General features: G+C 41.9%; 1 protein-coding gene across 15 annotated transcripts in view; it reads right to left on the reverse strand.

Moving 5' to 3' along the window:
- The window catches only part of LOC104929550 (unconventional myosin-IXa-like), a 135,000-nt gene that overhangs the window by 89,099 nt on the left and 18,940 nt on the right, over positions 1 to 26,961 (reverse strand). For 14 of the 15 annotated variants that reach the window (XM_027291535.1, XM_027291533.1, XM_027291527.1 and 11 more), the window contains one exon: positions 11,701 to 12,670. In XM_027291535.1, coding sequence (XP_027147336.1) covers positions 11,701 to 12,603 — 903 coding nt within the window. In that variant the 5' untranslated portion in view covers positions 12,604 to 12,670. Of the gene's footprint in view, positions 1 to 11,700; positions 12,671 to 23,328; positions 23,437 to 26,961 lie in introns of all 15 variants that reach the window. The other variant, XM_027291525.1, reaches the window with a different exon arrangement.

Here is a 26,961-nt window from a genome sequence, read left to right on the forward strand (position 1 = left end):
TGTCTGAAGCTCTTTTCAGAGATCCAGACATACACAGATGGTCACAAACAAAGACAAAAGTAAAGCAGTGTGGGCTGTACACAGACCACTGACGACGACTTCATGCCAATCTGATAACATGACATGTTGCTCAACTCGCACAGCAGCTGAACCAAATCCTGCTTAACTGAGCACAGTTTGCCGTATAAAAGCTCAGTTACAACTGCGGATGTGCAGTTTCTACTCTGCTCACGGAAACTGAACTTTGTACCAATGAAACAGTCCTTAAACAACAACTTCATAACATTTTCTGTACATTATTCAGACTAACAGAGACACCGTTTCTGCAGAGACATGTTGTAGACTGAAATACCTCAACAGTTCCATTACTGGATGGTGCTTCCTGCTAGAACAGATCACTGTAGCCACAGACTGGCTTTAAGTCAAACAACTGTAGTGAAGTGCATTATTAAGGACGTTCTTTCTTGTGGCTGCTAGACAGTAACTCAGAGTGACTGCTGCAAGAGTTCAAACTTTGGTCTGAAGTTGAGAAAATGTTACTTGTCTGCTCCTTTAGAGATTACATCATACGTAAATCATCAAACTGGAGTTGCAAGATCATACAAAACTATCAGGTTTATTTGAGGTTGTAGCTTAATGTCATATTACGTAGAGTATATACAGTAAACAAGAAATTAAACCTATATTAAGGTTTTAACTCCAAATGATAACCATGACCCACAACCAGGTTTTCCAACAGCTTCACCTCAACCTGAAGTAATGAGGTGGAGGGCTGTGTTAATTACTATTAGAGAAGCAAACTGTCGATTCAATCCCCAGAACCAGCAGATAAATCTGGATGGGCATAAACCTTGAGCAAGGCCTTTAGCTGTACCCATTTTAAAGGAGCTGCTCAGTGACCAGCAGATCACACTGTGGCTGTCCTCGGCAACACAAAGGAACACACTTACCACCTTCATATCTGTATCTGAGAAGCTGAGCTGAGAGGTTAAGCTGGCTGGAGAATTTGTGTCTGTTTTAGATGATTCATTAATTGATGACAGTCTCCGGTGATAAATCTGCTCACCCTGACTTATTGGAGATAATCTCAAAGACAAAATACTAAAAATAAAAAACTGAAAAACATAAATTGTGCACAGCTTCCTTGCCTCACTTGTAATTGTGTTTTGAAAATGCTATTTACAGTATGGACATGGTTTTAAACTCCCACATGTGACGCAGGTCAATTTGGAAAATGTTGTTTTATATAATTTCTGAAATCTCTCCGCACAACACCATGCACTGCTGTCATGCACCAAGGCTACCAATTAGTCTGAGGCAAACCTTCCCCAGAAACTCGCAAACAAAAGCTGAACTTGTTTTCTTTAGAAACTTTAAATAACTCTTCAAAGGGTGGATTTAAACCGCAGAATACAGAGAGAAAAGGTAATGAGTTACATACTGGAGCTTTTTGTTCGTCAGAGACCGAATGAGGAAGACAGAGAACAGACAGATGTGAATTTAAATACTGAAAACTTTCTAGGAATGAAAATTAGCCTGTAAACAATCATAAAAACAGATGAGCCTTTCCTGCTTGACAGATGACGCTTGACTCAATCTGACTGATGAGTCCAGTTAACAGGTTCAAACGGACGAGATCACTAATGCAGATCTAGTTTGTTCAATCGCTCCAATCGTCCCAGATGGCCTTGTGTCCAACGACAACTCCTAATGTCTGTAATCTCATCTGGGTCTGATTGCTGTGACACCACATAAGCAGACTCAGATTGAATCAAGCCCATTTGGACAATCAATTTCCTGTCGTGAGCCTTTCACTAAATCTGCAGGGTGGGGTCGAGTGGAGTCAGCAAGAAAGAAGCCGTGGCATGAAAAAGGGACGAAACGTCTTCTTCCTGTGTCACAGCACATTGAGCTTAATGCTTAAGGTTAGTCATTATTTTTAAATGATATCACATTTATTGACAGTCACTGCACAAAAGAAGAATACATTTTACTACATTGATGATGTAATACATGCAAGAAGATCTTATTATGTCATCATTTTATTTGACTAGCTTCAGGGTTTGCAACACAAACAGGCCGAAGTTTTATTATTCTGGTCATATAAGCCAAAAGTCTGTACATTACATTTTATTTGTACTCCCTACTACTGAATATGACATGACTGTCTTTGATGACTCAGCTCGGAGAGCGCTTTATGCACGAGAGAACCATTAAAACATTGCTCAAAGACACCATGAGCATAATGGACATTAAATAAGTAAAAGATTAAGACCGAAGAAAGAGTGGAAAATAATCGGCCGGGCAGCAACAGCGGAAAACTTGGCCTCTGCTATCACGTTTGAACCGAGTCCAGGTCAACTATCCGACCACGTAGCGTTTGAGCACACTGTGTACAGCTGTCTGCGGAGATGAATGCACACTGTACTCAGCTTCCTGAGAAAGGAAAGCGAGAATGCTCCAGAGAAAGACTGAAGGAGTAGGAGATGAGGATAATCCAGCGAACAGATGTTTGAGAGCGCATCGAAGAGCGCTCGCTGCCCAGAGGATACGGATTATAGGGACGGAAGTGCTAACAGGAACACAGAGGGCCTGAGGTGGGCCACGTCATTAGCCAGCACACATGATATCTAGCCAATGCACGGCTCTTCGATGTAAAGGCAGCGGCTATTGTTAAGCCTTATGTAATTGAAAGGAAGACTGATTGCTGTTGCTGGAGAAAAGCTGGGATTTGAAGCAGTCTGCAGAGGAAGTATGAAGAATACAAGAGGAGCATGTTTATCTCAGAAATAAAGCTTTGATCAACGTTCTACCCATGCTCAGTCATTATTAAATCAAACAGTCCAACAGCCGTGTTGAAGCTTCTGCAAAAGATGAATGAGAGGCGTTGTGACCATTCACAGAGGGTGGGAGCTCCACAGCATACAGTGCTGTGCAATACAAGTCGTCTTTCCTGTGCAGAGACCGGTCCTGATAGCAGAGAGCTTTTGGATGTCTCATTGTGATTTAAAGAGCAAGGACACACTCAGTCGTGAATGAACGTCTCCCATTCCCCTGCTGCCGGGAGAGCTGACTGCTAACACGTTCTGACAGGCACCACAGAGGTTAGCACCACACACACACACACACACCCTAACAGGCCTACATATACGCAGAGCAGGAGTAAAAGCAGCTCCCCTACAATACACACATGCCTCGAGCAAAGCTGCCGTAATGCATGCTTCCTTTTGCCAAACTGCCAGCCTCATCCTCTACGGTTTTCTTTTGGCCTGTCAGGTTCAGTGGGTTCACCCACAGCAGCTCTGGTACTGCTGCTGTACAGTAAGTGTGTCTATATGTCCATGCTACACGTGGGTTTAAAGCTTTAACGTGTGGAGCCATCTCAGATCCTGAGCTGCTTCTCAAGCCCCTTACACACTCACATGCTTAATGATACACAGGGCTTTGAACACACACTTTTAAAACCAGAGGGCCGAGGCACTACCTAGAGCCATCTATCAGTCACAGGAGACAGGTCTTCTCCCTGAGGGCCTGGTTAAGAGTTGGGGGGGGGGGGCATCTGGATGGGAACCATCTGGTGAAGGGTGGGGTCTGCTCGGATACAAATGCAGAAGGCAGGCAGGTCTGCTGGCCACACCACCAGAACAAAGACGGGCTGTAATCTGGCCCTTGCGGCCCCACAGGAGCCCTCAGTCTGTCTGCCCCCAGACCCAGCACCACACAGCTGGGGTCAGTCTCAAAGCCCCAGTCAGCCTTCAGGAGGATTTGAGGCACAAATGTATGGTTCACCTTTAGTCATGACGCAGGAGGCGCTGCCTTACTGTGCAAATGATAGCAATATACAAAAAAAAAGAAAAAAGGATTATGATCAATGATCAATCCAAGAATGAGAAAAAAGTGAAACTTTTTAACCTACTTAATTCTTTTCGGGGTCACTTGGCATCCATTGTTTTTCCAGCATTTACTGGAATTCATCCAGCAGCACTGCAGGCCAGTTGTCAGTTCACTAAGGTCAAAAAAGTCCTACTGGTTTGAAAGTCTTGTGCAGCCACTGCATCCATCAAAAGCTGTACGACCTTCCAAAATGTCCTGGAATTAGACGAGACCCTAAATCTTTACCCAATGTGTATACCAAAAGACTTGAGGTAAATAATGTCTGTTTCCCCATGCAGAGCATGAGGTTTCTGGACAGCCGTACCATTTTTGGTTCAGATTTATGACTCTATGTGGAAGTCTGTCCAGCTTACATCAGAAACAAGGATGAAGTAAATGTCTTTTCTTCCTGACTCATCTTCCCTTGACAATTCAGTCTTTCTTTGTTGTAGACGATCCAACATGATGTCAAGGATCACCACATGCAGTCTGATAACGTCTCTACAGAACTTCCCGTATATTTCACAATAAATTTCAATATATAAAGGAAGAAACTGCTACAGGTTTGTGATCATGTTCAAAAACAACACCACGTTCATCCGTCTCTTAACACTTCCCCATTTGCTCATCTGTTCCGACTGAAGACGGAAATCTTTTAAAAGGGATCATCAATATACATTTTCATTTTCAAATAAGGCTAACACATTTCTAACAGACAAGCACTGTGGTTTTTAGCAAACGTTAGTCAAATTGCAGTAAATGGCAGGTTTGGGACTATTTTCAGCAGCGGATTAATCTCTCTCTGTCTTTACTGGAATCTACACTGTGTGTATGTTCATGATAATGAAGGAGCGTGTCATCCAGTTCAACACTGGCTCGCTGATGTGTTTTTAATAGTGTTTGGACAACAATGGCACACATGGCACAGAGGAATAAACTACAATAAATGAGACTTTGGCTGCAAAAACAATATTTGTTAGAAGAATCAGTTCATTGTTGGTTTTTGGTCTTTTTTTCCCATGGTAATATGTTGAAGTAAAAACCAATAAATAAAAACTCTCATTACAATTAAATTGAAAGGTTTCCTGTAAGTCTGATCAAACGCAGTCAAACAATAGTCAGATTTCAAACCATGTCTATATTAAGTTGTCTGAAAATCAATAAGATAAAAAAAAAAAAAGCTTCTGAGATCACCTGACTGCACAACAACAATCACACTACCAGACACACGGCCACAGGAGCCAAGTCCTTCCCATCAGCCTGCCAGCTGTCTTACCGTCAGCGCTATCCTGCTGTACAGTCATATCTCTACTGTCGCCTGGCTCTTGTACGCAGCTCAGATTACACACGACTGCAGTTACCGGCCATCTGTGGCACGTTATTAGAGACTTTCATGACAAGAAATGATTCCAGCAGGCGATCAGAGAATATAGACAATTGTTAGATGATACCGTTGGCGTGATGTAATGCTGAGCTTCATGCTTCGCCATGTGGCTGCACTGTTGTATTTCTGGAGCGTCATAAGTGGCCCATTGGCTACAAAGGCCTCACTGTAGCCAGAAGGTCATAAGACTGATCCCTGCAGCGGCCGACGTGTCCATCAAGCGCTCAGGGTCGTCAATCAAGACAATAAAGCTCTATGTGCTCCATCACAGTGAGTCAGCTCACTGCTGTAACGGAAAGGGACACACACACACACACACACACACTGTGTCCTTGAAGAAAGAGCAAAGTCGCTGTCATAAACGGGGCCAGCTGTGTGCGGGAAAATGTGCGTCCATGTGTGTGTAACAGGGTAAAAATGCTTTTAAAAAAAAACATGAAATAAAAGTAGCTGTAGACATTATGACTATAATCAATATTAGGTTTTTAATAAGCTGAGCTGAAAGGATGAGTTGACAAATCAACAAAGTGGACAAAGTTCATCAGCAACTTTCATGATTGACGATCGTTTAGGCCATTTTTAAGTGACAATAGCAATCATGACGGAGACTCAGCTGCTCAGTTGTGAGGATTTGCTGCTTTTCTTTGTTTATGTGATCGTAAAATAAATATCCTGGAGTCTGGACTGTTTGTCAGACAAAATATGAGCAATTTAACTGAAGACGAAGAGAAGAAGAATGTTTCTTTTTTAATTTAAATGATTTAAACTGAAACTTTTTACTCTTGAATAAGTCTATTGATGGAGAAAATAATTGGCAGGTTGATCGACTACTTATAACCCTGTTAATAAGAATGTTTTCCAACAATGAAATACATTGTCTTGTCTAGAAATCTATGCAAGATTACATACATACAAATACATTTACGGCGTTTAATGCAGTGAAGAGCGTCCCAGTGTTTGGCATTTGCTCTGCTGCATAGTTTAGCACATGATGCTGTGATGATTCTACTATGAGTCAATATAAATAATACTGAATTATCTCTAAACATAAAAACATGTTTTAGCACTTGAGCTTATTTGGGGGGGTTTTCTTCACTGAACTGTCACATGTTTGCCAGCGGGGAGAAAAATTCTGGAGGTTTTAAGAATCAAAATAGTTGCTTAATTTAATCAGAAATAAATTGGTCATGCAGCCGGGAGCAGCTGAGCATTCTGGGGCAGCACACAGAGCGGTAATACAAAGCTCTAATCTATGCATTGAAAGAAAATTCAATTCAATTAAAAACAAAAGGTTTTTGGGCAAAAAAACCAAATCAGACCAAAAATCTAAAAGATTACGAAGGCATGAAAATAAACTTCAGACTAAGTGAACTCCTCACGTTTGCCATTTTTATGCTATGAGTTTGTTTTGTGAGCGATGCTGTTCATATGAATGTATTTGCTCATGTGTCTTGGTGCGGAGGAAGGAGAGTGCTCCACATAGGCTCAACGAACGACTAAAATAGCCTTCGTCTGCAATGCTGTTGACCTTGCACTTCACCGTAACACGATGTGAAGCGCTGTGCTGACGGCCACTCTGCTCAGCTGGATCCAACGCAGAGGGAGAACAAGGAGAGGAGAGGTCAAGAGATGCAGAGGTGAAGAAGTGGCTCAGTTTTAGCTTGAAATAGTGAAAGCTTCTTTCTGCTCAGGGGAAAGAAAAATAAGCTTTTAGTCAGTTTCTTTTCAGCCACTTAATAATCCCCCTGGATTCCTCCAGGCACAGCCTGTGGTAGAATTTAGATTCAGATTATTGTGTTTAAAATTTGTCAATCAAATGTGGAAGACTTAAAATCGCTGATTTCAAATATTTATGGTTTAAAAAAATAATATTTCACTCCCCTGCAGGTTCCCCTCCCTCCCTCCATTCATGCTGTTGGCAGTAAGCCTCTTAAGTGAATCCAAGAAGAATGACTTATCTGACTCTACAGGCACTTACACAAATGTTCTCAAATCGAGGTCCAACCGCAGCATCTCCTGCCAGCGAGACAGTTCATACTGAGAATCGTTTTCCTGTTTTATTCCAGACCGTCTTTCTTGACACTGGTACAAAGTTAACGTCAAAGTCTGGATGTCTGCTGCTTCAGAGTCCTCTGCTCACTGACAAGAATACAGTTTTAGATAGAACTGTCCTTGTTTTCTAGAAACGTGCACAATGATGTGCCTCTTTTGGTTGACTTTATTGTACACTTACTGTATATATACGTGTCTTAGTTTCAATGCCTTATTCTAATTATACATTTTTAGGTGTATCTGAATTTGTTTTAAGTCACAGGATGATTTTGATGATGACTGAACACAGCATATTGGGATGTAACTTGGTTCATTATCAATTATTAATTGTTTAATTGTTTAATGTACAGAATGTCAAAGACTTGTGAAAAATGTCTATTTAACAAAGACGGGTTGGTCACAATGTCTGCAGTTCTGTGGACACTGTACCAGACCGTTGTGGAGAAGAGGGAGCTGAGCAGGAAGGCAATGCTCTTAATTTTTCAGTCCATCCATGTTCCTTGAAAAGAGCCACCTGAAGTGGTTTAGGCATCTGGGATGCCCCCTGGGCGCCTTCCTCCTCCCTTTGGAGGTATTCCAGGCACATCCAACTGGGAGGAGACGCCGGGGCAGACTCAGAACCCGCTGGAGCGACTACATAGTCAATCTAACCTGGGAACGCCTTGAGATCCCCCAGGAGGAGCTGGAATGTGATGCTGAGGAGAATGACATCTGGAGCACCCTGCTAAACCCTAAAACTGCTGACCCAGATAAGTGGAAGAAAATTAATGGATGGAACAAAGATGACGTATCCATATTGGTTTTATTAAGCAAACTTAATTCAGTTGAAATTATGTAAATCAGAGAAAAGAATCTCCACATTGTAAGAGCTAGAGAATTTTTATCAAAAAGAGATTCATTTTTTTGTTGATTGGATAATCAACCAAACGTTTTAGCTCTAAATTATACATAAAGTTCATGCATTTATGTGTCATCGATGACTGATGCCTAAGTTATACTGTAATTAATCCAAGTAATGCTTTGGACATGTTGGCTGTCAGTGCATGAAGCTACAGGACAAGACAAAGTGGAACTGAAGTTATTGAAGAGAACCAACACATGTCTATTTGAAATCCATCACTGAGGGCATCCTCAGGCCAACATTCAAACTCTCACAAAGCGTCAGTGCAGCAGCGGCAGCATCTGACCGAGGAAAATGGCTCTGTAATTGGCATTACAACTTGTGGAAACCAAAGAATTTGGCTGGTTCAGCTCAGCGGCCTTGTTTCTTGGCTGGCAGTAAACTTTTTACCCTCTCAAAAGAAACATCAGGCCCCGGGGCATTCATAGCAGCCCATAACGTCTCTGCATCCAGCTGTTGCTGAAAGGAGGCAAGCAGAGAATTAAGGTGGACGACATGTTCAGCTGTCGCCCGGGAGTGTTGGAAAAACTACAGCACACAGGAAACAGTTTGTGTTGGATGTTGTTTATAGTGTGATGGATGTTGAGAACAAAGAGTCACAAGTTGATAGTGTGATGGAGTCACTCTGGTATGTGTGGTTACATGTTTTCTGATTATCAGATTATCCCATTTATAAAAGCAGCTTTTTGAAGATTCATAAAAAAAAACTAAAAAACACAAATTGTAGATCCGGATTCTCATTACTGTAATCCAATTACCGTTACTTCCTTCCAAACTCTTTGGTAATTATTTTGTCCTATAGATAAACAAATTACGCGTATTCTATAAATAATTCCAACTGAAACTTCCTCTCAATCCATTTTATTCACTTTCCTGCAAAGAGTTGGGTCGAGGCAGTCTTAAATATGAAGCTACTACTAGCAGACATTTAGCTTAGCATAAAGACTGGAAACAACTAGCCTGGCTCTGTCCAATAGCAACAAAAATCTGCTTACCAGCACCTCTGAATTCTCTAATGAACATGTTCAATGTTAATCTGTAAAAACAGAAGAATAAAAAACGACAATTTGCAGTTTTATGGGAACTATTTCTTGGCTGAGAGTATGTGCCAGGTTACTGCTCCCATAAACTCCTGCAAAACAGCAAACTGGTGTTTTTTAATGTTGTTTTTACACTTTTGTTTTTGTACAGATGAAAAAAAACAGATAGCATGTTAATGAGTGCTTTAGAGGTGCTGGTAGGCGGATTTTATCTTTATTCCAGAGCCAGGCCAGCCCCCTGTTTCCAGTTTTAACCAGCTGCTGGCTGTAATGTTATGTTAAGTGTACAATATTAGAATGCTCAGAAAGACAGATGTCATAGATAACATATTTGAAACTGTAACCATGTTGTAACAAAAACAGGCACATCTGGCAAACAAACCAAAAACACAACAAACAGGAACCAGAAATCAGAGTTTTCTATGTGTTGCTTGTTTCTCTGTGTGACATTTAAACCGTGTGCATTGTTTCTTACACCTCGGTCATACAGGTGATTGATGGGGAAGTGATAACATGCGGACACAGTCATGCTTCCACACACAAAGGCCACCGAACAGGATCCAGTTCCTCAGAGAGTAATGTTCCTCTATCTGTGCTAAACAAGCCTTTCAGCCTTCCCACTGCTGTCGCCTCTGGGAGCGTCTGAGCTCTGACAGGTACTCGGTCACCAGTGTCAAATCATCACCTGATGGTCATTTCAGACACATGTAGCACATCCCTTTGTTATTTTAAAAGAGATTCTTAAGATGCATGGCATTGTATGAAGCTGTAGTCATGTGAAAACTGTTTTTCTCCAAAGCTTCTATTTTTCAGGGTTCCCTAACTCTAACACAAGTTTTTACAGAGGCCAGACGCCACTTATTGTTCACGTGAAAAAAAGTGTAAAAAGCTGCAGCTGCAGTTAGAAGTTTCTTCCCCAGAAGCAGCGAGGAGGTCTAAAAGGTGATTCATGATTTCCAGATGACAAACCGTACATCCAACTGACTGTGCAACTGCCTTGTTTTACTGTACAGACCTCCACATGGGACGCACATGGAGTCAACATGCACAGCTGCATGTTGACATGACATCCCCATACGACCTGACAGGAAGCCATGTGCTGCAAAACAAAATGGCTGCCAGAAAACAGCAAACTATTGGGAAGTACTGAGGTCACCGAGTCATTTATAAAGGCTCTGGAACATGTTGGCCTTGAATAGACCTTCCCAAAACACAAAATTCCCAATGAAAATCCATAATCCATAATCCTTTATTGATTTATAATCCAGGGTGGATTAAGCAGCATTCCATTAGGTTCTTTTCCATAAATGCAGAGATTGGACACTGCAGAAAACCCAGTTTCTAGGTCAAATAATATATGTAAGAGTCATATGTGGTAAAACCGCTGCTCAATATAGGTTCCCCTGCATGTTGAGGTAATCCAGTTTCAGAGGGACATTTCTATAATCCATTTCATGCCTCGTCTCATGAGCTGACATTCCAGTGCCAGATACATAACCTGCTGACTTCTCTTCAGATTTCATCAGGCTTTTGTCACTTTCTTTCTACAACCAGGGTGTATAATTCACAGCATATGAATCTCTTTCAGCTTGGCTTGACCTTGCTGCTAACAGTACAGTTATACCATGCCATATGCCGTATGTCGGCTTGGTCGGAAATGTTACTCTAAACACAACTAAACATGATGATTTAATAAGAATCACAGGACAATTGGGTTACAAAATTTAAGTGTCCATGGACATTGCACAACAAAAACTCTCAAGGTTATTCATTTCTTGCTTTTTACTTGAGGCTTATTAGTTGTGGTCTCGCTATGAAAACCCTTTTTATCAGTCTACACTTGACAGGTTCAGAGAACCTGACATAGATATCTGAACAATCAAGCTACATAGGCTGTTAGTGGCTCTTGTGAATAACCAAACAGTCACCAGTCACGATCTCAGACTTAAATTATACTGTACCTTGGTCGGTACCTAGGGGTTAACGTCTGTCTATAAAAAAAAAAGTTCTCTGTACACATTCTCCGTTTTTGGAAAGAAAAGAACTATGAATCAAAACCTAAATTTAGGTTCTCTGGATCAAACTGCAGGTACAGTTCCTGAATTCATAAAAAGGTACTAGAAGTTATTGCAGTGGAAAAGGGATACTAAGTAGTCAGGTACAAGTCATACCAAGTAGTCAGTACAATGCACTCAAAGCAAAGGTCCACCATTCATCATCAGTTCAGAATCATTCAAGTTAACATTCAAGATTTGGAAGCAAGGGTCTATCTTCTGAGATATTGCTCGTGGAAACTAATCCACAAACAGAATCAAATTATCAAATTTCATGAAAATCTATTGTGAAGATTTTAAGGTATCTTTCTGACAAGCTGAGAGAAAAAAACATCCTCCCATATACCATATCCTCATTTGATCAGTGCTGCAGGTGTTGCCAAGTGACTTCCTTACCTCCAACACAGGCCCTGCTCCCAGGATGATCTGCTCCACCCCGCTGGCGAATCCTTTCTGGCTGAGTGCAGTCAGGTGATGAATGAGGAAGTTAGTGCTCTGGGTCTTCCCAGACCCACTTTCACCAGAAATGACTATGCACTGGTTCCTCCGCCGCTGTAGCATGGCATGATACGCCACATCTGCCACAGCATATATGTGGGGCTCCAGCTTCCCCAGTGTGTGGTTGTCGTACAATTTGACATATTTAGGATTGTAGATTGGCAGGAACTGAAAGGGGTTAATCACAATAAGAATACTCCCAATGTAAGTGTAAATCTTTTCCTGGCGGAAACGTGCTCGAAGGCTTTCCAGAATGGCGCGCTCTGTTAGCTCCGGGAGAGTGCAGAGGTCAGATGGAGGGTCGCTCCCTGCAGGCTGGGGAAGAAAACCCCGTTCCACCATGCGACGGCGCTCCTCAGTCACGCGCAGCCACATCTGCAGGCTGCCGCCATAATGAATAGATCCATCTAGGTTCTTCTCCCGCAGGAGGAAGCGGTAGTCATCGCCACTACCCAAGCCGCTGCGGTTTTCCAGGGCGCTCCGCGGCCAAAGCATCATCCGCTGAACAGGGCAGTCGCCAGGGTTCAGAATCCATTCCTCCCCACCAAACTCCTTCACCTCAGCCAACACGTAGCATTTGGTACGATCCAGGCGCAACCGTTCGATGAGGCACTCGATGGCTTCAGCGGCCGTGGTGTTCTTGCGGGCACTGACGGGGCAGTAAATGGTGCCCTCAGCCAGGGCGCCCGGATAGACTCGCAGGCTGAACTCCTGGTCCTCCAGGCGCCGCCGCATGCTGCCACTGGCGGTGGCCATGTTGGCGCTGCTGGCGTAGCTGCAGCCGCCATCTTGTAAACTCATGGTGGCGCAGTAGGTCCCATCAGCACACCGCTCTCTGGGCCCGGAGGACTGACTCAGGACATCCCAACTGGACAGAGACAGAGAGAGAGAGAGAGAGAGAGAGAGAGAGAGAGAGAGAGAGAGAGAGAGAGATTAAACATGGCAGCAAAGCAACAGGAAAAACAAGGGTTCAAAGGATATATTAGAGGTTTCAGACGTCACTTTATGTCCCCACAGTCTCAGGCATTTCCAGTACATCGAGTCACAGTAGGGTCAGTACAGCCATGGCGATTTCATCTGTCCCATGACAGAGTAGGCCGACTCAATAGGCTTTCTGTTTTGGATCGTAAAGGGAACTACTATCACAAGCGTCACAAAGAGGAGAGCATGAGATGAGTCAAAGAGACAGACATGAGCTGATAGCTATTCAAAACAATGAGGAACAGTAGCTGCTTCATGAATTTAAAGGCTACTGGCCAGCTTATCAGAGCCACATACCCTGTGTGTGTGTGTGTGTGTGTGTGTGTGTGTGTGTGTGTGTGTACTCGCGATAATCCGAGGGCTCTAGCCGTGTGCCAAGATTAACAGCTGCCACCTTCCACACAAAAGTGGCTGTAATGAGAGCACAATAGTGTAATTCACCACTTCCCTGTTGATAGTGAACACACCACTCTATTCTCGCTCTCTCTCTTTACACACAGTCCAGTTACACAGACTACAAAGCTACAGATGAGATGCTGGAAATAAACAAACAAGCTGTAAGTTATTGTTAATATGCAAATGATTATGTGAAGAAATGAAGCTGCAGAAAACATCTCATCAAATTGTATTGATAAAATATTGATATATCATGTTAGTATTAAATCATATTTTGATTCAGCAACATTTAAAAATTTGTGTAACTTTTCTACCATAAAATAGCAGACTTTGAATCTTTTTGATGCTACACCGACCTGTGATCAGGTGAATGGTGACTCCCACACTGCATCCTTGAAAATCTTGTATAACTGTTTTCATACTATGTAACTTAGGGGTTGGGAGAAGTGTGTATTTTTTGTATGTCCAGTATGTTTTCTGCTTTTCCCTCTGATGTCCTTTGGCTGCTCCGCCTCAACTCTCTGTGATTTACAGAGTTTCCTGGTGGACATTTCTTTGTTAAGGAAATTATTATTAGGAAACTATTACGCGACCACGCCCAGGGTGTATGTACCCCGCCTCTCGCCCAATCAGCTGGGTTAGGCTCCAGCTCCCCTGCGATCCTAGTGAGGATAAACACAGATGTGTTTAAAACTGGTCTGGTCTGAGAATTGAAGCTCATTCTGTTCTACTGCATCATGTGATAAAAACAATTTGTTTTGCTGGATCTCAGTGATATATAAAATGCCACTGATATGTAATATCTATTTCAAGCACAATGTGTATGAAGCCACAAGAGGAAAGTTAACTGAAGTGACCTCCAGCTCAGCTTAGCTGATCCCTGCCTGCCCTGCATCACATTTCTCTTTCAAATGAATTCTTAATTCAGATTGTGTCTGCAGCACTTTATTGGGAACCATAAAGCGGAGGCAGGACAAGGCATTAAAATGAAATGTCCTTAGACAACAAACTGTGGTATGTGTTCTCATGAAAATAAAAATTCAAATAAAAACAGCCTCTTTAGGCTCTCATTTAAATAATCTCTAACATTTTCTTCAATGGCTCGCTCAGTCACAGTAAGTGCATGCGTCTGTTAGATAGTGAAAGAAAAAAGTGGAGAGGATGAACCAGCCAGCCAGCCAGCCATCATCTGAGCGCCCCAGACAGACCCTCCTCTCCCTCCTGCTGTCTGGAGTGATCCTGACCACCTACAGCAGTCTGCAGCAGCCCACCACCACCACCAGACAGAGAAATGGGAGACAGGAAATAGACAGCTGGAGTGTCTGTAGCCAACAAAGAGGTGAACTATGAGGGATGAAAGACAGAGCAGAGGCAGAGAGGACAGAGATGAAAGAGAGTACACAAGATTCAAAACAATGCCCCAGCGACGGATGCAGTCACTCGCTGGGACACTAATGAGATGTTCAAATAGGTAGAAGGTCAGAGTTTCAACTCTATTATGCCAAAATGTAAATACAGTATGTTTTCATGCTCCATTTGTGCTGTCTGATGGGGCTCTTCTGTGTATGTGCGGCACATGGAGAAATAAATTACAAAACCAATGAAGACTGAATAAATTGAGGTATCACTCTATGTCTAAACTAAGCCAACAACAACACGCAGCTGCACTTTTTGTGAGATGTCTGTCCACATCCACATTTCTTCTTGGTAAACAATAAAACTACATCACAGCCAGCATCTGGCACATCACAACAACCCACAATCCACAAGAGCAAAAGTAAAAAGGGTGAAACACAACAGCAAATTCTCAAGGTGCTCTGTGGAACAAGATTTACAACTGAACATCCAGCTTTCCTCCAGACTAGGCTACACTAGCTACCACAAACTGGTGCACCAAAATTCACCCCTGATTTTGCAAAGTGCTACAAGTTGGCGATGTAGTGACTACCCCACACCCCATTTATTATTGTGTATTATTTACTGTCGGACATTTTATTTGACTATGATTTCTTCTACTATTTTAGATTTTCTTTATTGTCTTTACGGTTTGCTGCTGTGCAAAATGTCTTCATCAAAGCTGAACTCAACGGGGCAGAACACCTTATTTAGGTTTTCCTATTTATTTTTCTGTTTTCTGTCATCAAGTGCATGAACGTTAGGATGCCCACAGAGAGCCGTCTTCTTACTTATCTGAGCCAGCTGACATTATCATTTTCTAACCACTCTCTAAGACCACATTCTTGACCACATGGCTCTTTTGGTCTGATAATAAATATACAGCTAGTGAAACCAGCTGTTCCAGCCTTCATTCAGCTCTCCTGTTGGTTCGTCTTCATCAGTTCTCTGTAGCTTGCTGACCTCAGCTGTCTACCTCAGCGATTCATTAAGCTGGAAAACAGTGACTTATGACCGCCGTCTTCAAGTCCTCACGTCACTGCTAAAAAGTTAGCCGCTTGGGGCTAAAGACAGGCTGCTATCACAATGAGAATAGATGACAGGTACAGATACATGGAGCGCATGGTCTGTGTGTGAGAGTATGTGGGTTTCAGTCACGTACCAAAATATAGAAAGAATAATATATATACTACTATGTTATATAATTTCAAATAAAAGACTGCATATAAATAATATACAAATTATGTCAAATTAACACCTACTTTAAATGTAGCCAAACCCACTAAAGCAGCAGGAAATTTACAATTATGTACTAACAAAACATGCAAAATAATAACACAATATGGATATCATCTTTTTTGCCCTTTTGCTATCACTGATTGATACATCGCAGCAAATGATCTAAACCGCTGGTGTGTGGTAGGAAAATCTATTTTAGACAGACAGCAACATTTCCAGTAGAGCCAAAAGTGGTTTGTTTGTAATAAACAGAAGAAAACCTGCAGAGCAAAAACTGCCACCTACAGTAATTCAATTTTTATCAATATGAAACAAAAAGAAAAAGACAGTACAGTACAAGTCACTCTGATATACAAATGATCCATGGGAAATACCATCCAACAACACCACAGATGTCACCAAAATAAAAGGATATTGCGGATTACCAGTTCAAAGGATAGGAGGACAATCTAAATCCCTACTTCAACTAATGACTTTCTTCCCCCAAAAAACGGAATATGCAGTAAATGTAATTCTTCCTTCCCTCCATTCTTTGCCTGCAATGTTGCCCCAAAAGCTACGATGACCCCCAAGTTAAACGGAGACACCTTCCAACAATTAAACCACTGGACAGCATTTTGTCTGCTGAACCTTTAAGTAGGGACTTCAGGAGTAGCTGGCAGGTTGTGCTGAACAGTACGAGGAATCTGAGGTAGGAACCAGAAGACGGATTTTAAGGGTCAAAGGTCAGAGTGAGAAGCCATGGTTACATACCAGCCGAGGCTCTGACAAATCACGTGTGGAGCTATGAATCAGGCCGCCAATTTTTGAAAAACCTTTTCTGGCATTTTCTCCAACAGCTGCATGTGATGAGGTCATTCAGGCAGGAACTGGACGGCTATTAGACACTGAATACAATGGATAGACGTGACCTTAATACTGTACGTTCAGCATTTAGAGTGAAAACTATTGCTGACTGAGTTTTCATAGTGATGGATGAAGCTGGAAAGTGATATAAGTCACGCACGGCGAGGAAGGAAGGAGACGAGATGAGATGAGAAAGTTGTGGAAAGAAGACAAACGCAAAGAGGCGATGAAGTGGAGGAGGCTAAACGTCTGTTAGGTCTTGTTTTGACACGGTCGGATCTGAAGTGTTGACAGCGTGTTAAGATAAAGCCGCGAGCTGACGAGCTTTAAAATGGAGAGCGATTGAAAGAGTGGTGGGCGTCTTAATGAGAGCGTGCCAGTCGTTTGAATGGTGAACAGGTTCAGCCTCGGGTCACAGCCATCCAGAGCTATCACTCGTGGAGGGAACTGCTAATGTTAGAGCTGCTTCCCAATAGACATTAATATTTTAAGTGTTCGGCAGAGAAAGGAAAGGTTTAGAGAGGAGAAAGATAGAAAAACACCAGAAAATGAGATAGTGACAGACAGGAGAAGGTCTGTAACTAATGATTATTTTCATTTCTGATTGACTAAAATAGATAAAATAGCAAAAACGGCCCATCACCATTTTCTACAACCCACAGTGATGTCTTCAGACGTTTGTCTTTATCAAAACAACACTTCAAAAATTTTAAATATTCAGTTTACCATCATATACAACAAAAAGCAAGGGTTTTACATCTTTGCCTAAATAAATGACTGAAATGATGCTTCGACTGTCAAAATAGCTGCTTAATTTCAAAGTTTCAGCTCTAGACAATGGTAGACGACAACAGCAGCCATTAATTGTCCACGACAGCTTCCCAAAAATTGTCTTCCGTCTTTCCCATTAGGACTCCAAGTCTACACTGTGACTCATTTGTCAATTAGTTTCTGTACTGGAATATCATGATATACATTCAATTGTTTTGGTGTTCAGATAAAAGCAGAAAATATGACCAAGATTAACTGCATTAACTTCAGACTCATTATTATTGACTGAGGAACAAAAAGAATCTTTCACAGTCAAAAGCTGAGTCTGAAATGATTCACTAAAAAAAAGATTTTACTGCACGCAGAGGACAACTTCAGACAGCTCACTGTGCTGCTGACTGTAGACGTTCCTCTTGTGACAGAAAGTTATGCTGACTTGTGAAGCAGTTTATGACTCAAGTTTTCATGAACTTTGCGCCGATTGATGCAATGCTGCTACTGCGGATTAGACTGCAGATCAACTCATTGTATTTCAATTTTCCATTAATCGTTTTCAGTGATGACACTGCCAAAATCTTTCATTATTCATTTTGTTGTTTCATAAGACCAAGATGTAGCCTGTAGTGCCTAATCACCACTTCATACCCACCTACTTTATTTGCGCTCTATTTGTCGTCCCCGATGTCACTGACAGTTGATAGTTTTATATCATAAAGGCTGTTGAACTGTTATTATATAATATTGTATTGTCATGTAAAGCTAATCAGAATTGTGATATTGTAATTGCTAAAAATGATATAATCTATCCCAGAAAACCACCACAGGAAGTTTTTCTGCATTTCAAATGGATGGACTCTTGAGTGGTACAATTTGACACTTTAAAAGGTACATTTTTAATTTATGGTTGGTTCTGTATTTATTTATGGTATTTTGTGTATTTTTAATATGTTTACTTTATTTACATATTCTTTTCTATTAACATGTTCTCATGTAAATCATGGTTGTGTCATTACTGTTGTTACATAGCACTGTGTGAGGACAGGAACTACTGGGCCAGAATTTGCAGTGGTGAAAATCATTGAACGTCCTGACTTGGGTAAAACCTCATTCACAGGGTTCTTCTCATGCAGGAAAAATGTGCAACACAAATGTGCAAAATGGACTCTTGGTCCTGTTTCAATGACTTAAAAATTCTGGAAATGTGCATGAAAAGGGGCTTTAATAAAAAAGACCTGGGACTTGCATTAAGTGACTCATGAATGTCTCTTCTATTTGTACATGTGCAGACACTGAAGCCTTCTCTCTCTCTCTCTAGCAGCTGAGATGAAGAGTTATGTTTCTCATCTCCGAATCAACCACACCTCAAGATCATTCTTTGGCGATAAAATAAAAAGTGATATTTTACAGCAGCAGTGCAGCAAACATGCAATAAATGACTGTCTCTACAGCACGTGCATTAGAGAAGACAAGGAGTCTTTAAGATCGTATAAAAGTGGAGAAAGCTGCCAGGGACAGGCAAACATCCAAGACATTAAATACAGATGAGAAGCTCAACTCGTCTTGCAGGTCTTCAGAGTCTGGCTGGTAAACGGTAACACCCCCTCCTCTCCCACAGTCGGTTCTCACCAGTATAACGGCAATAAACACCAAACCTCAGCATTCCTCAACACGGCTCACACACACATAAACACACACAAGTTCACTTAACGTTAAATCTTTCAGCACAGAAGGTGTATTTGCTTCCCTGTCCAAAACTGAGGGTTGTACTGTACCTACTAAACCAAGGATGATTGCATTGCAGAATAGGAACTACACAGGAACAGGAATTACACTTTGAGCTGTGACTAACACACAGTAATTCATTTCTACCTCCACAAACAAACACACACACAAACAAACACACACACTTGCTCCCACCCCTGATCATTCATCAGAGAGGATCATTGAGGGATTACAGGCATATTTTAAACTCCCTGTGGGTTTACTCCTCACTTCTGGCTGCTGCTGATCCACAGTAGGTACTGAGGCTTGCTCCACACACACTCACACTTACTCCCACACACTCCTAAAGCATCAGCTCAGACAAACGGCGCACCTTGTGTTCACCAACATCCCCTCAACTCAAAACTAATAAAAGGTGTGTGTGATATGCATGCAGCTGCAGTGAGCGGTAGAAGTCTGATTGTCTGTCTGTCAGTAGTTTGAGAAAATTCTCTGACCTCTTGATCCTCTTAAAGCCGTGTTGTATAATGCTGAACATTTATTCTTACCAAGCTACAAGAAGTTGGCTGTTTTCTGGGACATTTCAAAGGTCGGATATTAAACAAAAACACAAAGATGCCATTTCAAATCCACACACCATCTTTGAGAAAAATGAAGGTGGAAAGGAGGAAGAAAATCTGGCATATTTCTCCCTCCTTCAGTATCTATGGTTGAAGTGCCCTTTGCAACATACAGTCCCTGAAAACTGGCCCAGTAGAGTCACCTCAGTGTGCTTTAAACAAAGCACTTGTCACATCAACGTCAAACAGTGTATGGACCCCACTCAAACCCTTCTACGTCAGAGTAAAAGTGGTCTGCGTCTGACAGAAAACCTCTCTGTGTCTGGCCAGGTGTTTAAGGTGGAGTCGAGTATACAACCTGGCTTGTTTAAGGCACACTGAGCCTTAAGTCTGTGCTTCCACTGCAGCATTTACTGTACAGTGAAGATGTGTTCAGGCAACTTTCCCTGGAAAGTTTAAGGTAAAGATATTTAAAAAAAAAAAAAGCTTAATAATAAATGCCTTGTGTGTGTGTGTGTGTGTGTGTGTGTGTGTGTGTGTGTGTGTGTGTGTGTGTGTGTGTGTGTGTGTGTGTGCGTGTGTGTGCGTGCGTGTAAATTCCTGAATTCCAGCAGGCCAGCAGAGCTCACGAGAACTGAGCCCACACAGACACAAACATCTGCCAGAAACTCATGCACGCCGAGACAGAGTGCCGAGTCATTCACTGCAGCACTCGAGTGTTTGTGTGAATACGCGAAAGAAAAACTTCATGCGTAAGATGCAGCTTCTGCACCAACAAAGAAAAGAAAAAAAAAGGTCTGGACTGCAGGTTTCATACTCTATAAGTCAGCTCAGTCCAGATGCAGCAAAAAATATGACGTGGAGAAGAAGAAGTTAAATTTACTGGATGTCATACTGAAATTATGATTACTACTCACTCACACAAACCTGCATCATGGCACTTTTCTCCTTTACTGCAATGCTTCCAGCATTTGGGTGCCTCAAACAGAGGACTGACTATGACTCAGCATATCTGATGTATGATCAGTTTATGACGACATCAAACCTCGACACAGCTATCAAAACCATCAGCACACTATGATACACTACAGCAGAGCACAGTATACTACACTACAAGATCCTAGAGTTCAGCACAGAAAGACGAGAGCCATCATTTCTCTGTACAAGTTACACATCAAATGCAAACCTAAGATAGCCAACCCTTTGACTTCAAGTGTGTGTGTGCCTGTGTGAAAGACACGATGCAGAGCCACTTCCACATCCTCTGCACATTACATTCCTCAATGGGGGATGACATCACCTCGACCTGCACCGCTCTCCTCCTGGCACAGACACACACAGACACACACAGACACACACGCTAATGGAGCATCAGTGTCAGAAAAAGAGCACTGTGCAGAGCTGTATTGATTGAAGCCCCCCTCCTCACTACATTCAGACATCATCTGAGCATCTCTGTCGCTGTGGTTACATGCTGATTGAAATCAATTAGTGCCATGTGTATCTTATATCCTCTCGATGTGAGATCAGCATGTTCTCTGACTTCAGTCAAGGATTATAATGGAAATGAGTTTTTTCTCTCATCCCTTTGGGGTGAGCAGGACACTGGGGCTCTTATTCTATACCATTGTTCGTCATTTTCCTATTTCACAAATCTCTCTTTTCTATCTTTGAAATTCTTCTTCTTAAGCTACATAACCAACTGCAGATCCAGCAAAAAAACTAAAGCAGCAATGATATCGCTTTGTTTTTGGCCTCTTTTACCGCAGAGTAAGTTAGAACAGTTGTCGATGACAACAGTCAGACTGAACTATGAACCATCTGTGGGCTCCAAAACCAAAATGATGAGCTGAAAGGCAATGAAACTCTTGGGAAACAGTCTTATTAGGTTATAGTTTATTATGAATAACACTTTTCCCTGAACATATAGTCAGAAAAAGAGAGGCAAGAGGCATTTTCCTCATTTTCCAAAAAAAGAAAAAGAAACTTAACATGGTTTTATGGAGCTGCAGATATATCATAGCTAACGTCAGGTGCAACTATAGCATAGCTAAATAGCTATAACCGGCACAAAATAATTACCTGAATAAATTACCAGATTGTGCCAAAATATTGATATTTCCAGAATAATATCAAAATTCATGTTACTTAAGCATCAATTGATTTATATATGTGTATCATAAATTCTTGGATCAGCGTATAAATGTGCATTGCACAAACAAAAGAGCAAGTTTCATCTGACTCTGTGCTCTATTCTTTCTCAGGATGCAGCTAACCAAACCCCGGGAGACACAGATGACTCTGTAAGTGATGAACAGCGAGTGGTTATTGATCCGAGCCAGCAAGCAGAGAGAAAATGTCGACCTCCCCTGCAGGGTGGTGGTGGGGTGTGTCCTGCAGGCCTTCTGCCTGAGGTTTAGACAGAACATGACTGACAGGAAGTGAGCCTGACACAGAGAGTCCGCTCCTGTCTCTGTACTTCTCTGTGTATTTCATGTGACCATAGTCAGTTTCTGACAAAACATGGATGATGCGTGACTAAAGCTGAAAACTACAACTTAAGTAACAGCACAGTTATGAGTGTCTTTGGACAAAAAAATAACACATGCCTGATGGAGACACTGTGATTTAAAGTCAATATTTCAGACTTTAAGACTGCGTCCGTGCCAAACCAGTTGAATAAAATTTTAAAATTTGTGGGATGATGAATTATTCTTTTAATACAGGAGAAGGGGAACAGCTGAATGAGGTATTTATATTATATATATTATATATTTGCTGAAATCATCGTAGTGGCAATACATTACATTACGTGAATGTGAATCACAGGTGTTGCCCAGACAATAAATATTCATTCTGAATTAGTTTCCTGTCAGAGATATTTATGCAAAAGTCATATCGCTAACAAGATCTCTGTGAGGTTAGCTAAATGCTAACCTCTGCATGCTAACATGCTAACATTTGCTAACGAGCTAAGGCTGATAAGAACGTTTGGAGTTTTGCAGGAATAAACCAAAATACTGGACAAATGAAAGTCAACCAAGAGATCAACAAAGTCATTACAAATCATCCTACAGTTGGTAGGAGAAGAAGAAAATATTAAGTATTAAGTAATATTTTCTTCTTCTCCTACCAACTGTGGATGAAGTAGTAAGTCCCCCTTTATTATAGTCCCAGTCTAAGTCGAGCGGTCTTTTATTTTGAAACGTTTTTTTATTTCGAAATGACCGTATTAAATAAAACAGAAATAACTAATTACTTCTTGTGCGGTCCGGTACTGATTGATCCACGGACCGGTACCGGTCCGCGGCCCGGGGGTTGGGGACCACTGGGAATGTCTCACCTTGTCTTCTCAAGTGAAAATTTAAAACAACCCTAAATAATTTGGTCCAAAACATGGGTGATATCTCTACTTTTAGAAAAAGCTGTGCTGGCCTAAGTGTTGTGTTGTCAAAGTTTTCATATAAACTAAACTAACAACTCTTTTCCTACTGTTACTGTGCAGAATAGATCCCAAGGACAAGTCCAGCCTACATTTCCTTCCCACAACCTGAGTGAGGCCAACAGAAACACCCCCAAGTGTGCTTGCATTAAAGCAGCTTTGCTCAGGACTTACTAGCACTAGAATAAGAGATGATCTGCCCGCAGATTTGGCTCTCAAGGTGCGGTCAGCTGAACACTATCCAGAGGAGTTATTGCTGAGTAACTACTGGACACCGCAGAACTGTGGAAAATGAAAGAGTAGAAGTTAATAGGGCGGGCAGCAACAACAGACACGCTTAAAGTCGCATGAGGAAACCTGCATCTGAAATGTCAACAGAACAACCACAGACGGGCCATCAGCTTTCTCCGTAACCGCTGCACAGTTACCCAACAGCAACAGTCCTACTTTCCAAACAATGCTACAAAAACCAGTCAAACCTCACCAGGGTCACTGTGTCACTAATGGCTTCATCATCCTCATTGATCCTCCAGTTTCATCACCTCTGTTTCCCGTTGGCCCTGCAGTTCTATGCTGGGATTTGTGTCTGCTGGAGAACAATCAATAGCAGCCTCTCCGTTTTGTGCATTAGATGTCCACATTTTACATTTTCAAATAATCAATGAGGAGATAAACTTTTAGTTTTATTTCCACTGCAGAGCTCCAACTGTCAAGAGGATGGGTCAGGTTAGGGTCAATTATCTGACATTAATGTTTATGTGTAATGTGTAATTATTTTTATAAAATTATGCAAGTATAAAGATGGGAAATGTTTCAGAATGCACAGAACAACTGAGCTTATTTTCTACTACGTGACTCATTCTAAGCTGGTTAAAATGTCAGGACAAATTAAATACCCACACAGGATGCAATTCTCTTTTAGCCCTTCATTTTTCTCCCATTTTGCTACTTTCCAATCATACCCGAGCCGGTTTCAGGCTGAGCAATACATGCAGACTGACAGATCCCCATGCATAATTTCTGAGCTGTAATGAATGGTGCGGCATTGGGCGTTTTTAGGAAGATCAAAGCAGAGCAAGTCTGGCCCTAATAATGGCCCTCACAGCGCTGGACCAGGAAGAACCAAACATGTCACGACCAGCAGGATGCGTGTATGTTTTTGCATGGAGAACAGGGGATTATGCTCGCTGATGCAAATGCAAAACCTGGCTCACCACGCTGCAGGCTTCTGTGATATTTGCTGTTTTGCAGAAGCTTTTATGTCAGACACACACAGTGATGGACAGAGCAGTGTGTGACAGGTAAATTAATGTTTACTCTGAATGCTTCCTGTCTGCAGTCACAGTTGGTTAACATCATCATGCAGCCACACCGTGATTATGGACAGACAAAAACAGATCAGCAGCTAATGCATGTGTATGTTTACGTGTATGATTGTAAAGCTAGAGTAAAGCAGTCGCAGTTGGATGGAGCCAAATGACTTTGAGATGAAGAAGTCTGTAGCAGTTCAGTAAAAAAGTCCTGAAACATGACACTGTCGCCACACAGCCAGAAAAAGGCAAAGACGAGCAAAACAAGGGTGCCACAAGAATAAGCAGAGGCATGTCTTTAAACGAGGGATGGTATTTGACAATCAGCAGAGGGGACGTTGGATTGCAAATTTGAGCCCACATGTTGGGCACAGTGTCTCTTTCTGTACTGAATTCTGCTGAGGCACAAGTTTCTTTTTCCCAAGCTTTTATCCCTTTGTGCTTTTATTTGATCATTGTTTGACTGGCATCACTCATGTTTTTAATTTTAACAACAATTCCCCTGAAGAGACTAAAACCAACTCTGAACATATCCCTGAAATAAGTATTGCTTTGGCTGCTGTAGAACTCTATTGTCTGAGTTTTTCCTCTCAGCTTGTTAAACCAGCAAAGTGGCGTAAACACTGAAAACATCGATAAAGCGAGCTACAAACAGAACAGCAAGTCAGCCTTGTTGCGACTTTGTCTCCGTGGTCAGACGCAATAATGCAACAAACAAAAAGCATTTTCCCTGCAGACCGCCAATATAAAAGAGATGTCTGTAAAACTGTCAACTGGAAGCTGTGATGAAAAGCTTTTGTGTGTGACATCACACATGAGCCTGGTGGGTTCTGTAAAGAGACACAAAGTCGTGCGTAGTGGGAAAACTTTCTTGGTGGGCGCCATGCTGGAGTGCGGCATCCAGCTCGTATAACACATGCATATTAATATTGGTGGGTTCTGCAGCACATGGTTTACATCCAGTGCAATCTATTAGTGCCAATTCAAAAATTGGATTAGAATATGGTGCAATCCATTGCAAGTCAAAAGTCAGTGTTTTTCTCTGTATGACAAGTAGGGCTGCCACAAACGATTATTTTGATAGTCGACTAATCACCGATTATTTTTTCCATTAGTCAACTAATCGGATCATATGTAAATTGACTGTCCCGGACAGGGGCGGGCGGGCACTGTAGAGCTCGCAGACAGAGCCATGAGTCACCTTCGCCCCCGAGTCTTTCCATACCGACCCAGAGGTGCCGCAGAGAAAATGCGCCCGGCGGAGGCCAGTCAACGCTGGGGAGAGGTCCCACGAGGGGATCCTCCCGCACCGCGCGGCCGTCCCTGACCCGCCAAGTTGAATCCCCCGGGCAGACTGTGCGGAAGTTGCGGAAAAATCGCGGTGATTGGCTAAAATTACAACACCGCCTTGAATTCACTGGGATTCACTGAAGTTGCGTTGAAGTTGCAAATCGCAACATCGTGAATTCCTGGAGGGTCTGTGTTATGGTATCATTCACCGTACAGTCAGGCCTGAGGCCGATTACCACTACTGCGCATGTGCGTAGGTGTGTGTGTGTGTGTGTGTGTGTGTGTGTGTGTGTGTGTGTGACAGAAAGGCAGACAGAAAGTGGAAGCTGCAGCCGCAGTTTCAAGAGAAAAGCAAAGTAAAAAAAACAAAACAAAAAAAAAAACCGATGCGTTGACTATTAAATTAGTTGACGACGATTTTGTTAATTATAATTTGAGCACAAATCAATAGAATGACAACAGTCAGGTGCATTTATGTTGTCAATTCAGGCCAAATAGATTGCCGAAGTTTCTGACTTTGAATTCCAACTTGAATGAGTGTTCCATTGCAGTTCAACATGTCAGAGGTCTGAATACAATGGAGCACAGCATTATACAGCATTAGAGCTTCATATCCTGAAGGTGTCCCGAGTTCACGTCCCATTGCAGACCAGTAGTAAATGGTAAAAAAGCTGAACTGCAATTTTTCTTTAACTTTAATGAAGCGTTTTGTGATTGACCATAACTTAAAATGTATTTACCAATCACAAAATCTTTTCCCAAGCAAAAACCATGTTGTACCTGCCAAGGCCGTGTGTGTCCCACAGCATCAAACATTGTGGTCACACAATGGTAAACCATGGTCACGCAACAAAAGTTCTGGAGAGGTGGGACCCACATCTACTGGACATCCCAAAGAGCAGCCTGCAGTATTCAGGAGCTATCCTGAACCAGCAGGACAAGTCTACAAGAAACTAATCTACAGTGTTCAAAAGTACACCAGAACACCTAATAACAATTCATTGTTTTAAATGTTTTATTGTTTGCTTAAGGCATGTTTACAGGACTGGAAAGCAGTACTGACTCTGAGAGTTGAAGCTAGGACCTGCTTTAGCATAATTGTCCAAAAAGCAGTAAAAGGTATGACACATAGTACATGAAGCTAATGGAGGTACAGATAGGAAAGCTCATCAAGGTCTTGATATGGAAACAACAGATGAAAAAGACA

The sequence above is a fragment of the Larimichthys crocea genome, chromosome XIX (genome assembly GCF_000972845.2).
Source record: "Larimichthys crocea isolate SSNF chromosome XIX, L_crocea_2.0, whole genome shotgun sequence".
Classification (NCBI taxonomy): Eukaryota; Metazoa; Chordata; class Actinopteri; family Sciaenidae; genus Larimichthys; species Larimichthys crocea.